This window comes from Camelus bactrianus, chromosome 7, assembly GCF_048773025.1.
Source record: "Camelus bactrianus isolate YW-2024 breed Bactrian camel chromosome 7, ASM4877302v1, whole genome shotgun sequence".
NCBI lineage: Eukaryota > Metazoa > Chordata > Mammalia > Artiodactyla > Camelidae > Camelus > Camelus bactrianus.
In genome coordinates this window covers 37,459,189-37,475,191 of record NC_133545.1, presented here as the reverse complement: position 1 = coordinate 37,475,191, position 16,003 = coordinate 37,459,189, and the positions used below count along the sequence as shown (strand labels likewise).

General features: G+C 36.5%; 1 protein-coding gene across 3 annotated transcripts in view; it reads right to left on the bottom strand.

The window, feature by feature from the left end:
- The window catches only part of DPY19L2 (dpy-19 like 2), a 77,993-nt gene extending 62,370 nt beyond the window's left edge, over positions 1–15,623 (bottom strand). For all 3 annotated transcript variants that reach the window (XM_010955387.3, XM_045516953.2, XM_045516952.2), the window contains exons 1-4: positions 14,941–15,623; positions 11,658–11,682; positions 10,250–10,337; positions 8,176–8,313 (exon numbers count right to left, since the gene is read on the bottom strand). In XM_010955387.3, the coding sequence (XP_010953689.1) occupies positions 8,176–8,313; positions 10,250–10,337; positions 11,658–11,682; positions 14,941–15,319 (630 nt within the window). In that variant the 5' untranslated portion in view covers positions 15,320–15,623. The remainder of the gene's footprint in view (positions 1–8,175; positions 8,314–10,249; positions 10,338–11,657; positions 11,683–14,940) is intronic.
- Positions 15,624–16,003: the final 380 nt, after the last annotated feature.

Sequence of the window (16,003 nt, the reverse complement as noted above, 5' to 3'; positions counted from 1 at the left end):
AAACCAAAGCTGGGCAAATCAAAAGTGAGATAAAACCTAAGAAATCCATACCAAGACATATCACACTTAAGAAAATTTTTAAACAGCATACTTCTGAACACTTGTGAAAACTGAAAACAAACAAACAAACAAAAAAAAGTAAGAAAGAAAGAAAAAAGTCCTGCATTCTGAAAGTAGAAGGATGGAAAAAGATGTGTTGTGTACATTAATCAAAAGAAAGATGCTAATATCAAAAAAAGCAGACTTCAGAACAAACAAAATCGAATGCAAAGGGGAGAGGGTTTTCATATAACGACAAAAATCTAACAAGAAGATATAGCAATACTAAATGCATGTGTACAAAACACACAGCTATAGAATATGTGAAGAAAAACTGGTAAGACTTACAAGGAAAAATGGACAAATCCACAATTATGGTTGAAGACTTCAGTATCCCTCTCTCAACAACAGATACACTGGAGAACTACAAAACATTGATTAAAGAAATTAAAGGTGACCTAAAGAAACAGAAAGATATTCCATGCTCTGGGATTGGAATAATGAATATTGTCAAAATGGCCATACTACCTAAAGCAATCTACAGATTTAATGCAATCCCTATCAAATTACCCAGGACATTTTTTCACAGAACTAGAACAAATAATTCTAAAATTTGTATGAAATTACAAAAGACCCAGAATTGCCAAAGCAGTATTGAAGAAAAAGAAAGAAACTGAAGGACTCCCAGACTTCAGACAATACTACAGAGCCACAGTAATCAAAATAGCATGTATTTGTATAGTATCTGTATTTGTTACAGACATATGAATCAATGGAACAGAATACAGAGCCCAGGAAAAAACCCACAGACCTATGGCCAATTAATCTTTGACAAAGAAGGAAAGAATATACAATGGAGAAAAGACAGCCTCCTCAGCAAATGGTGTTAGGAAAACTGGGTAGCAGCAAGTAAATCAGTGAAGTTAGAACACTCCCACACACCTATACAAAAATAAACTCAAAATGGCTAAAAGACTTAAATATAAGACAAGACACTATGAACATGTTAGACAAAAACATAGGCAAAACATTTTCTGACATAAATCTTAGCAATGTTCTCCTACAGCAGTCTACCCAGGCAATAGAAATAAAAGCAAAAATAAACAAATGGGACCTAATTAAACTTACAAGCTTTTGCACAGCAAAGGAAACCATAAGCAAAACAAAAAGGCAACCAACAGAATGGGAGAAAATATTTGCAAATGAAGAGACCGACAACAGCTTAATTTCCAGAATATATAAGCAGCTTATACAACTTAATAACAAGAAAACAAACAACCCAATCAAAAACTGGGCAGAAGACCTAAACAAGCAATTCTCCAATGAAGACATACAAATGGCCAATAGGAACATGAAAAAAAATGCTCAATATAGCTAACTATCAGAGAAATGCAAATCCAAACTACAATGAGGTGTCACCTTCACACCAGTAAGAATGGCCATCATTAAAAAGTCCACAAACGATAAATGCTGGCAAGGGTGTAGAGCAAAGCGAACCCTCCTACACTGTTGTTGCGTACATAGTTTGGTAGAGCCATTATGGAAAACAGTATGAAGATTCCTCAAAAAACTAAAAATAGACTTACCATATGATCCAGCAATCCCAATCCTGGACATATATCTGAAGGGAGCTCTAATTTGAAAAGATATATGCACCCCAATGTTCATAACAGCACTATATACAGTAGCCAAGACATGGAAGCAACCTAAATGTACATGGACAGATGACTGGATAAAGAAGATGTGGAATACTACTCAGACATTTAAAAATAATAAAATAATGCCATTTGCAGCAGTATGGATGGACCTGGAGATTGTCATTCCAAGTGAATTAAGTCAGAGAAAAATACCATATGATATCACTCGTATGTGGAATCTAAAAAAAATAAAGACACAAATGAACTTACCTACAAAACAGTAACAGACTCACAGACATGGTAAACAAACTTTCGGTGATCAGGAGGCAAAGGGGGTGGGAAGGGATAAACTGGGAGTTTGAGATTTGCAAATACTAACTACTATATATAAGATAGATAAACAACAAGTTTATTCTTTATAGCACGGGGAACTATACTCAATATTTTATAGTAACCTATAACTAGAAAGAATATGAAAATGAACATATGTATATGTATGACTAAAACATGCTGGACACCAGAAATTGACACAATACTGTAAACTGACTCTATGTCAATAAAAAACAGACCAAAAAAACAACAGATAATACTACACGGGAAATCAGTGAGTGCTGAGAAGACATCAAGGCCACTATACCACTATCATCCAACAGGATCTAATCAACATTTACAAAATACTTCATCCAATAACAGCATAATGCACAATTTTTCAAATGCCTACAGAACATATTTCAAGACATATGCTATTCTGGGCCATAAGACAAACCTCAGGAAACTTAAAATAATTTAAATGATACAAAGTGTATTCTCTAACCACAATGAATTTAAGCTACAAACTAACAACAGAAAGATAAAAAGAAAACCTCCAAACACTTGGAAACTAAAAACAAATAAACAAAAAACTTAAAAAAAATCCACAGACCAAGTAGGCAGTTGCAAGGGAAATAAAATATATTAAGTTGAATAAAAGAGAAATACAAGGTTTCCAGGTCCAGCACCTAAGAAGCTTGTAAGTTGCCACTCCGTCTAATAAGTAAAAAGTTGAACAAACTGGAAAAATCAACAATTCTTCTTAGATCCATAACAGAAGTGAGATTACAAGGTAAACTGCTCCCCAAACTGGAGAGATTGACAGGCAATTAAAGAGAATCACAAGTTACTGGAGCAGAAACTCTCATGGAAACCAGATGGAGAGTAGGAAAACTTAATTGTAATTGATGAATTGCTGGAGGCACAGCAAGACAATTCTGAGGATCAAAAACTCCAGGGAGACCCCATAATAGGGAGGGTGCCCACATATTTATGATTTTCAGCTCTAGGAGATTACCAGGTTCTCACAGTAGAAATCAGAAAAAAACCTCCTGCTTCTGACAGGGGAAGTGGTGAGGGGATCATTTTGAAACACACCAGAGCATTCTGCTCTTCTTAAGAAGGCCTGTCTTTAGGAGAAACTATTCTACCAGAGACTAACCTGCTGGGGTTTTATCAGAGCCTAATGTGCAAGTCCCCTCTAGCTGTCCATGTGAGAGAAGGGAAATATCCAAATCCAACCCACTCTAGCCATCCTGTTGCACCTAAATGGGGAGGGGAAAAAAAAAAAAACTAAACCTGAGAAGCACTTGTTAAGTTCACAGTCCAGAGGTACAGGTTCATAAAAGACTGAGATGTAATTATAGGATTATAGAATGCTTCCCTTACCACCACACTACTAAAGGACTATTTACAGCAGTTCTTTGTACCCAGTACATCACTGTCCAGCTATTAAGAAAATACTACAAGGCATTCTAAAAGCCAAAAACATAGTCTGAGAAACAGAGCAAGCATCAGAACCAGAGTTAGATATGGCAGGGATTTTGGATTATAAAATTGGGAGTTCAGGAAAAGTATGATTAATATGCTAAAGGCTCTAATAGATAAAAGTAAATAGCATGCAAAAACAGACAGACCATGTAAGCAGAGAGAGAAATTCTCAGAAAGAACCAAAAAGAATTGCTAGAAATCAAAAACACTGTAACAGAAATCAAGAATGCCTTTGATGTGCTTATTAGTAGGCTGGACTGGGCTGAGGAAAGAATCTCTGAGCTTGAGTGTATCTCAATACAAAACTCCAAAACAGAAAACCAAAAATACAAAAGACAAAAAAAAAAAAAAAAAAAAAAAGAGAGAGAGAGAGAGAATAGAATATCCAAGAACTGTGGGACAACTACAAAAGGTGTAGGACACATGTAATGGGAATACCAGAAGGAGAAAAGATAAAGAAACAGAGGGAACATTTGAAACAATGACTAAGAATTTCCTCAAATTAATGTCAGATACCAAACCACAGATCCAGAAATATCAGAGAACATAAAGCATGATATAGGCCAAAAAACCCCACACCTATAAAATAAGAATTACATCTGACTCCTCTTAAGAAACCATTCAGTTAAGAAGAAAATGAAATATTTAAAGAGTTGGGAGGGAAAAAAACAATCTAAAATTCTTTATCATGTGAAATTATCCTTTAAAAGTGAAGGAGAAATACTTTCTCAAACAAGTCAAAATTGAGGAACTTTGTAAAGATGTTCTTTAGAGAGATGGGAAAGATACAGATCAGAAACTTGTATCTACATAAAGAAAGAAAGCATTAAAGAAAGAATAAGACAAAATAAAAACTTTGTATTTTTCTTAATTGATCAAATGTATAACAGCTTTGTTCAAAATAATAGCAACAGTGTATTCATTTATGTATTGTTATGTATGTATGTATGCTTATGTATAAATGACATAAACGACAGCAATTATTCGGGGGTTGGGAGGGAGGAATTAGAATTATTTTGCTATTATAAGGTATTCATACTACCCTAGAAATGGTTTAGTGTAATTTAAACTGGTCCTGGATTCACTGTAAATGCATATTGCAAACTCTAGGGCAATCACCAAAAAAAAAAAAAAAAAAAAAAAAAAAAAAGAAAGAAAAAGGAAAAAAGAATTATAACTTTAATGTTAAGAAAGAAGAGAAAGTGTAATAACATAAAATGCTCAAATTAGAATCACAAAAGGCATAAAAAGTAGAATCAAAGTAGGAACAAAAAGCCAGGGTAAAAACCAGAAAAAAATGGTAACAAATACAGTAGACATCAATCCAACTCTGTCAATAATCATTTTGAATGCCAATGATCTAAACACATCAATCAATAGACAGAGACTGTCAGAGTGGATCAGAAAACAAGACCCTGTCATGTGCTGTCTACAATAAACTAACTTTAAATATAAAGACATATGTAGATTAAGAGTAAATGAATAAAGTAAGATATACTATGCTAACACTAAAAGAAAATCAGAGTAGCTATACTAATTTTATACAGAGCAGACTTCACAGTGAAAATGTTATCGAGGTAAAGAGTGGTGTTACATAATGATAAAAGGACCAATTCTACAAGAAGACATAGCAATCCTTAATGTGCATACATCTAAAAACAGAGTATCAATGAAATCAATAAGCCTCTAGCCAGGTTAATTAAGACAAAAAGAGAGAACACAAATTACTAATAACAGAAACAAAAGAGGGGACATCACTACAGATCCTGTAGTTATTAGAAGGATAATAAAGAGTTAATGAACAACTCTATGCCCACAAATTTTATAACCTGTGAATCACTTCCTTGAAGTGCCACAAGAAGAAATAGACAATCTGAATAGGACTGTATCTAGTAAGTAAATTTAGTCAACAATTACTAACCTTCTAGATCAGAGAGCACCAGGCCCAGATCGGGTCACCACTGAATTCTATCAAACTTTTAAAGAAGAGTGTATACCAACTCTCTAGATTCTCTTCCAGAAGACACAGTAGAGGAAATACTTATGAACTCATTCCTTGAAGCCAGAATTACCATAATACCAAACCAGAAAAAGATACTACAAGAAAACTACAGAACAATAACTTTCATGAACAGATGCAAAAATCCCCCCAAAATAGCAAATCAAATTCAACAATGTATAAAAAGAATCATACATCATGACCAAGTGGGACTTAATGCACATATATAGGGTTAGTTCAACATTTGAAAATCAATTAATTTAATTCATCATATCAACAAGCTAAAGAAGAAAAATTACAAGATCATATCAATAGATGCAGAAAAAGCAACAGACAAAATCTAACACTCATGATTTAAAAAAAATTCTCAGTAAACTATGACTAGAGGCATACTTCCTCAACTAGATAAAGAGCATCTACAAAAACCCTACAGCTAAAATCATACTTATTGATGAGAAACTTGAAGTTTTCTCACTAAGGAACAAGGCAAGAATGTCCCATCTCGCCACTCCTCTTCAATATCATATTAAAACTCCTAGCTAATACAATGAGATGAGGTAAGAAAAAAAAAAGTATAGAGATCAGAAGTAAGAGAGAAAACACTTTGTTCACAGATAACATGATTGTCTATCAGAAAATCTGAATAAATCAACCAAAAACTCCTAGAACTAAGAAGCTATTATATCAAGGTTGCAGGATACAGTTAATATACATAAGTCAATCATCTTCCTACATATCAGCAATAAACAACTGGAATTTGAAATTAAAAACACAATATTTATCAAAAGGAATTTAAGACATGTTCACTAAAAACTACAAAATAATAAAAAAATTATACCTAGTATGTACCAGAAAATTATCATTTAATTCATTCAACAAATATATTGAATTAATTCTATATTCCAGGCACTAGGCACAGTCATAAACAAAAGTCCCTGTTCACAGGCATTGAATAATAGTAGGAAACAGGGTCATTAGTAGAGAATAAAAGAGGGAAAACAGTTTGGGAGAACTGGAGAGAGAAGAAATGAAACAGGCATTAAGGACAGGAGTTAGCAAAACTAAGTCAAGGGCTAAATCAGGACCTGTGTCCTATTTTGGTGCAAGTTTTTTACCCTTCCCCCCAGCAGTTTAAGGCTTTTTCCCCATAAGGAATACAAGGGAGAAGGTTGCAGGTAGAGTCTCATGCCTCTCCCTAGGTGGCTCCCCCAGGCTTTGCCGTAGGGGACACTTCCTCAGGACTGTTGATAATCTTTTGTCAGCACCCAGTCAGATCTGTGGGGAAAACCTGCAAGTGACTGTAAATTCCCTTATATCTGCAGTCCCAGGGGTTATACATTCTCTTGTTAACTCATGCTAGGCACTTCCCAGCTGGTGAATAATTTGAGCTAAGTTCTTTATTCCGGTGTCTAGTGGCAGAAGACCCACGTAAACAGATGTTTGTGCTCCCTGTTCTTCTGGCAGGCACCTTTTTCCTTTGACTTTGGGTTAGCTGATTGCCCTACTACCTCAGCTCCCTGATGGTTTCAGGAAAAGTTATAATTTTGCAGATTGTCCAGCTTGTGTAGTTGCTGCTAGGCTGGTAGCACTGGTCTTTCTGACTTTCTACATTCAAAGGAAAGCTGATCTTATATGATTAAATCGGGCTTTCTACCTTTTCAGTGCTCATACTTGGGAAGCTGATTATAGCTGAAGAAACCAACTCTGCTGGCTGGTCTCATTCTAGGTTCAAGACCATGAACCTCAAATGAAGCCCTTGGTGCTACCCAGGAAACCCACTTTGCTTCCCAAATTGAGTCATTCTCCCATATCAGAGGTCAGCAAGCTTTCACTAGAAAGAGCAAGATAGTAAGACCTAAGGCTTTGCGAGACACATATAGTCTCTCTCTCATATTCTTTGATATATTTATATTTATCTCTGTGCATATATGTATTTACATTTAAAAAGCCATCATTGTACTTCATCATATTAACAGAATAAATGAGAAAAACCACATGATTATCTTAATAGATGCAAACTACAGCCCATGGCCTGTTTCTGTACAAACTGGAAGCTAAGAATAGTGTTCACATTTTAAAGATTTGTTAAAAACAACAATAACAGAGACCATATGTGCTTCATAAAACCTATAATATTTCATATTTGATATTTTGCAGAAAGTATGCCAACTCCTGATGTAGGGAAAAAGCATTTGTCAAAATCCAACATTCAAAATAAAAACTCTCAGCACACTAAGAATAAAGGTGAATTTCTTCTACCTAGTAAAGAACATCTCTGTAAATCTACAGCTAACATTGCACTTAACAGGGCAAGACTGAATGCTTTTCTCCTAATACTGGGAATCAGAGAAAAGTATCTGCTTTCAACATTCTTATTCAACATTATAATAGATATCCTAGCCATGCAAAAAAAAAAAAGAAATAAAAGGGACAGTTTGGAGAAAGAGAAATAAAACTGTCTCTATTTGTACTGACATAATTTAGAAAAACTCCTAGAACTAATGATTTTAGCAATGTTACAGATTGAAGGTCTTTAAATTGAGGAGAGGAACTTTTGATACTCTGCTTAACTATAAGGATGCATACAATCAATAAACTTTAAAGGTCACCTCCTTTCTATATCATCACTGTGCTTACTTTCTATTTTTACATGATACAAAAAAATCCATCCACAAATATTTGTCCCCAAATATTGCTCACCTCTGGATAAAGATGGAAGCGTTTCACTGTATTAATTACAAGGGGATATTCAGTGAGCCTGTCATTCATAATCATCCACAGTCCTTCCAAAAATGAAGGCGCTTCAATAATGGTCTTGAAGTAGGAATAATAAAGTCCCTTTAAAAGAGCACAAATTGTCAATGTAAGTAAACATTTGAAAATTTGTTTCTGTAAATCTTTTTGAACAATTTCTTCTGAAAAAAAGAAAATGGTAGCAAGACTTCCTAATTTCTCCTCACTATTGCATTCTTGGACTCAAAAAATCATACATCTGCAGGTTATTACTGTGCTATTCTTTCATATTATCTGTAGGTTTGAAAGAGTTGGAGGGGCGGTTAAACATTTTAAGGAGGTTTTCTAACCATACCTTAAAGTATGTATATAATATATTTTTAATTCCACCAAGCTTGATTTTTATCCCCACATCATGAGATGCTTAGACTAGGCTGAGATCTGATGAATTCTGGCACAGACGTGACTTTATGTCCTTGTACATGTACAATTTTGCATACAGAAAATTACTTCTCTTTCTCCAACTCTTAAGAAATAAATAATGATCATAAGCATCATGAGACGTAGTTCATGCTTTCATCTTACTTCGTAGCTCCATCTATTGGCTCTGTATAAAGTGAAAGCTAACTAAACGTCAACCGACTGTTGTTCACGACACAAACGCTGTGTCCTGAAAAAGGGATTATTTTAGTGCATTATTCCAGCATGTGAAATAATGACTTTATTAGACCAGTAAAAGTGCTGTATAGCTAAAATTCAGAAGTTAACAAAAGCACGTTGTTTCAGATTACTTCATCAGTTTCCTGCTTTCCTTCCTAAAAAATAAAGGGCCACACAGTTTGTAATACATTCTCCTCAAAAAACATTAAAAATAATCTTCAACTCTATACTCACTCCTGCCTCATACAACTACAGGTACTTTACTTTTGATAGTTTAAGCAACACTAGTGACTACTAAATTAAAGATATGTTTCAGCTGGTATCTGAAAGAGCATTTCCTCATAGTTTTGATTAGTAACAAGAGATCATATAAAGATTTCTGTCTTTGGCTTATGACAGAAACAAGGCAATACTATGAAAGGATACCTAATATGCATGTCTGTATTTAGAGATATATAAAAACATATAAATCTTATTAATAACAGCTATTACTTTTGCACCAGGTACTATGCTATGTACTTCATTCAGTATCTTCCTTCATTTTTAATAAAATCCTGTAAGGCTGGCATTATTTCTAGTTAACAGATGAGACTGAGAATCAGACAGGTTAACTAACCAGTATCACACAATGAAGCATAGAACTGCCATTCAAATTTAGTGATCTGTCATCAAAGCTCAGACTCTGCCATAGCTACACTCCTTATTTAATAATATTTTAATGCTCTCTTTGGAAGTAATACCTATATTAAAAATTCAAATGCTTTACAAATGCTAACATATCCCTTTCTTCAGAGCTTTAAGGGGCTATAAGGTGAGATTCAAAAGCAGTGGCTGAGATAACTAGACTAGGTAAATTTGTAGACAGGGAGTCAAATAAAAGTCAGCAGGAGCTAGGTGAGTGGGGGGGCTAAGTGTTTAACAGGTACAGTTTCTGTTTGGGATAATAAGAAAGTTCTGGATGGATGGTGGTGATGGTTGCACAACATGAGTGTTTTTAATGTCACAGTCATATCATTTGCAAATATTTTCTCCTGGTTCAGTAGGTTGTCTTTTCATTTTGTGGATGGTTTCCTTTGCTTTGCAAAGTCTTTTAAGTTTACTTAAGCTCTATTTGTTGATTTTTGCTTTTACTTCTTTTGCCTTAGGAGACAGATCCAAAAAACATTGCTACAATTCATGCCAAGAGTGTTCTGCCTATGTTCTTTTCTAGGAGTTTTATGGTCTCAGATCTTACATTTAGGTCTTTAATCCACTTTGAGCCTAGATTATAGCTTGACAAATAGTGCAGTTCACCAAAAATTCATTTCAGTTCCTAATAAATTTTTACCTTATAGACTTAGTATTAAACCACAAATTCATTCATTAGAAGAAAGAACCTAACCATTTCAGTGCGAAAAGTCATCTCCCGTTCCAAAGATGAGAGGTGAGAAAAATGACGATCATTTTCAAAAAGTGTTACCAAATGCATCCTAGGCAAAAAAAAAGAACATGTTTCAAAAAAATTACTAAAGTAACTGTTATGAACAAAGTATGAAAACCATAAAAAGGAAAAAGAATAAATTTTTATAATGAATACTGGGATAATTTTATAATTTGCTTACTAACTTGTGTATTTTTAGGCATTTATATGTTAGCATTAGCACATAGCTGAAATTCCTGCACTCTTTGGTTCTTCATTGTACATCTAAAACTCCTGCAGGTATTTTTATCCCTCCTCCCACTCCAGGACTCTAAATCAGAACAGAGGCATGTTTTTGTTAAGTTTCACAAGTTATTCTAATGTATGAGGTTTGAGAAATGCCTCTAATTGCTGAAAAGCTTTGGAATATAATTTTAAATAAAATTATCTTAGATTAAAGCAATTTTTAAATAAGATAATACTACATAAAATGCCAAAGAACACCAGACTGTACTTTAAGATATTTTATTAATGCAACTCAAAAAAACAGCTGTAGGGACTGAAAATAGGAGCATGTGTGATAAGTAAAATTAGTTATAGTCAGTAATTACACTATCCTTAATTTATATAGTAAATGCTCTCCAATGAAATAGAAAATAAAGCAAAATTCCATATAGTAAACCTGTCTAACACTCACCTTCATTTACATGTAGGACATATGCCAGGGTACCAATAGCTGCAGGAAATGTTTCTGATCATTACAGCCTTAATTTAACATTGAAATCTCCCTGCAGACTAATGGTCAAAACATTACGTCCCAACAGGATGTGGGGCAATCTCATTCATCCCAAGAGTCGAAATCCTTGAGCTCAGTTAGAAATGAAGATATGTCAGAGGAAAAATACTATTTTACATACAGTTTTTTTTACAAATAGATCACTTGTATAAAATAATGTGCATGTGTATGCACACTGAAAGGCTCATTTAATTCTGTACTACCATTAGAGAGTGTTTATCTTCATTTCTACCTGATTTCCAAATGACAGGTGTTAACTAAAACTTTATCTCTAACTTTACATCACTAACACTCAATTACTATAAAATAAAAAATTTTTACATGAGATAAACATGCAAAATACATTAGAAAATCTAGGTATTTAAGAAATATACTGGTGAATCCTTTGGTAAAGCAAAAATATTTTAACTCATAAGTTACTATTCCCCTAATGCACCCATTTATAAATGCTGTTTCACATACAAAGTTTCATATGTAAGCTGGTGCACATACAGATGTTCTATACACATACCAAGCAGTTATTATTTTATTATATGCAAACAGTGATAGCAATTTTTAATCCAAATGTTTTTATTTATTTCAAATTAGTCTTACCAGTGCAAAACTCCCACAAAGACAGCTGAAAAGAAAAAAAGAAAAAAGTCATTAAAAGCTGCTTTATTATAGTATACCTCTAAAACAAGTATTTAATAATTTTTAAAAAACCACTACAATGTTGTAAATTCCCAGTTATGCTTCTCCATCCTTTTTTCCATATTCTTACCATCCTGAGCTCATTCCTACTACTCTTCAATATTCTTCCGAAGATTTACTTGTTTTATACCAAGATCAGCAAACTTTGGCCCATGGTCTTTTTTTGCATTGTCTGAAAGCTAAAAATCCTTGTTACATTTTTTAAGGGTAGTAAAAATAAGAAAGAAGAATAGGTAACAGAGACTGTATGTGGCCTATGAAGCTTAAAACATTTACTACCTGGCTCTTTATAGAAAAAGTATATACTTACTACGTATGTTAACTTTCTATCATAATATACTCTGAACCACTTTAAAATTAAATCTATACCGTCCCTCTCGACTTGAAACAGATGCCCCTCTGATAGGTTTCATTAATTGTTAAGATACTCAGAAAGTGTCCTATTCGACTGTATTTATATCCTCTTTCTTATTCTCCAATTATATAAACTGGCAAAAACTCTTAAAAATGATATTTAAGTAAATGATCAAATATCCTACTAAGTCCATCTAGCTTTCTAAAAATCCTCACAAGATTCTCATGTCTCTCACTGCCTCCTTCCCTTACCCCACATTCCACACCTGATAAAATGGTTAAGGTATAACGATGCCAATATTGTAAACGCATGAAGTGCTTATCTCCACTCCTTCCAAAGCTGGGATACAAAGCCTATCTCCTGAGCCCCTGTATCCTGTCTCTGTCAAGCTCACCTCTGAAAGTGACCCAACTTTACTCTTTACTGAGACAAAGATCATTTGCTGCAAGCACTCCTAACTTCTCTTATGTCCACTTCAACATTTCTCTATACAGTAATCCTTGCTTTTCTAATCTCTGTCATTTCAGAAGAGGAAGCATCTTTTCTCTTTTCTACAGTTAGCTTCTCAAATTTGTGCCTTTTTAATTCCACCCTTCCCAATTATTCCAAGACTGCCCCATCAACCATTCCCAACTCTTGGAACCTCAATCGTACTGTCCCCTTAATCCTTCCCTTTAGCCTTCGATTTTCCTAAGCCTTAGGACACTTCTCTAGATCTAGAAGCTCTTCAAACTAGGAAATATTCTCTCCTCCACCCCCTGCCATTATTTAATAAGATTCTTAGCCACCTTCATTTTAATAAGTTCTTGTAACTCTTTTAAATGACCAATGACCTTCAGTTATCAACATCAATAGCCTCTTTCAAGTCTCATGCTTTTCAATCTCTTTGTAGCATTTGACCAGATTCCTGGATTTCTTCCTGTGTCATCTTCCATCACACCAACTCTTCCAGTTCTTCTATTTTGCTGACCATTTGTTTTTACATGCTTATCTATCTGGCTTTTCCTTTCCTCTCATCTCTTAAAACTAAGTATGGGGGAGGTGTTTCCCAAGTATCTTTACTTTGCCCTCTTTCATCTCTTGGCAATCTTACTCAATTTTTATTTTTTTTAAACACACTTCTACACAGATAATTCCTAAATCTATAATCCTCTTGCCTGAACATTCTCTCTCCCTTCTCTTTTCACTCTTCTACCTCACCACCTACCCAGCTCTCTCAATGTTTCCATCAATTCTCACCTCTGTCCTTTCTTCCCCATTCCAACCGTTGCTACCTTCTTAAGACCACTATTGCCTGGATTCTAGTATTCAATCATTTTTTTCTGCTTCTTTTCTCAGTTTATATCCAGTCCATTTTACATACTGCTGTCAACTTAATCTCTCTGAAGTACACTTCTGATCACGTCACTCTATTTAACAATCATTCAATGCCACTGTTGGAATATACTAAACATTATAAAATTGTTCACTTTAAAAATGGTTAACTTTAATGAGGCATTTCACATCATTAAAAAAATTATTTTCCTAAAGAAAAGAATCAATCAGTGCCTTCCTACAGAATAACGTTCAAATGCCTTAAACCCAGACTTGAATTAGATTCTCCGTGGCTGGTCCCAGCCAATCTTTTGAACTCCCTATTTCTTCTTTTTTGTACCTTTTTGTACCCTTACTTTCAGCCTTCCCTTGCTTTTGTATTTTCTTACTTCCATGACTCTGATTATGCTGGTGTATCAGCCACTTACACTTGTCCTCTGCTTCACACGTCCAAATACCAGTTTTTGTCACAATTCGAATCCCACCTTTTCCTAAAAGTCTCCCCTGATCTCATTTCCCACTTCCCATCCTAAAGTATTAATTCACTCTTTTCAACTCCCATAGCACTTAATATACTCAGTCATCATTTCACCCAACATTCATTGAGTGCCTTCAATGTGCCAGTAGAGGGCGCACCAGAGCTTGTGTTTAGGATGCAAAACACCTAGGTATCTAACATTATGTTGACTCTGGAGTGGGATGTATGTGTTGCCATAATTAGACATCTGATAAAATCTAAATATGAACCCCTATCTATTTTTTTCTCAAGTATTTCTAAAACACTCCAAATGTGGAGGTTCATTCTACTTTAATATCAGCAGTCAACTTAGGATAGAAAAAACCCCACAACTTACATTAAGAGATAGTTATCTATGTTTCAATTTATATCAGCAGCCAGTCTGAGCAAGGACTGGGCTCAAAATTGATTTTAATGAAACAGCAACATTTAAGTTACCTCTTCAGGTATATAAGATGAGGAATGCAAATAAGAAGAAAATTTCCCAGTGTAGGCATCGAAGCTCCTCAGCAAGATGAAAGTCAATGAATACAAACATGGGGAAATACATTGCCTAACTTGACCTTATTTCCACTATTAAAGTTTCTCAGCTAATTAAAAGAATCGATACTTTATTTTGCTTTATTCAAAGTGCAGAAAAAATATGTCTAAATCCCGCCCCTAAGAGCTAAACAATCGTTTTCACAACTTGTGATATATGGCTGCCTTGATTATGATGACATTTTGTTGGTGACACATGAAATGATCACTATGTCTGAAAACCCTGGGGAAAAAAAAAACTAAAAGGGCTTTGAATTCTTCTCAAAGATTTTCCAGAAATTACACCTTGCCATTATTCCTGCTAGGCTTGCCTATGAAACTGATCTTCAAGACTCACCAAAACCACTGCCAACCCGAGGCTCAGAGGGTCTGAGAGTCCCTTGTGTGAAAGCGGGAGTGCACTGGCCCAGAGCCGTCGGGGCTCCTGCCGACGGCTCTCCCTGGTCGGCTCTGCTCACCTATGCAGAAGGTGATCCTGCCCGTGAACTGACGTCTCTGCAATAGATGCACCTTGTCGCGGAGTTGCTCCAGGAAACAGCTGAGGAATTGGAAGCGGTCCAGAACAAGTGTCTTTGAGACCACCTCCAGCTGCATGCAATTCTGCGCGTTCAGGTTTCGGGTCCTTCGCGGCGAGTATCTCCGGGCGCCCCCTGGCAGGTTCCCCCCGCCTACAGGCAAAGGCAGCTGGGGCTTTTTCACCTCCTCCTTCGGTTCCTCCTCCAACTCCGGCTCCCCAGCTCCGGTGGCCCGGCGCCGCCGCTTATACTGCATGGAGCGGGGTGAATGCAACGGCTCTGAAGCCGCTTCATTGAGCTTACTCCTCGTTTGCCCGACCATTTTCTCATAGTCCCTGTTCGGAGGGAGCTGGGACTGACTCCGGCAGGGGCCGGCCGAGTTGGGCGAGGTCCGCAGGGGCCTGGTTCCCAGGCCCGCTCAACGACTAAACCCCGCCGCCGTTGCAGGCCGCCTGGTCGTCAAGGCGACCGCGAAACCTGGAGGGGGGGTGGGGGAGACCCAGGCTGCCCCGCGCCGCTCGTGCGCCGCCCACGCGCGCCTCGCCACGCGCGTCCTCCCACGTGCGCCGCCCACCGCCGCCCAAGTGCGCAGGCTCTGCGTGCCGCTCGCGCCTCCTCCCACGAGCGCCGCCCAGCTCGCCGCTTGGTATCGCCCCCTGCTGGCGGACAAGTATGAGGAACTTTCTTAGAGTTAATAACTTTCTTCGAGATTAGTGTTAGCTTCGTTATTTTTACCCAAAAGTTGCCTGTCTCGAGGTGGTTGAAGGGAAAGGACAATTAATTGAAAGAAATCACCACAGAAAGCGAGGGAGAGAAGTGAGCGCCTGCGATGCGCCCGGCACTTGAGGAGCATCTCACCTGGTCTCCCTCCAACACGTTGCACTGGGCTTTCAAGAGTCCGTCTCCCTCGCTGAGGCAAAGGTCCGAGGCCACAGGCGGCAGGTGCAGAGCCGGCGTGAGCCGGGTGAGTCTAACCCCAGAGCCTCAGGTTGACGCGAGTTCGGTG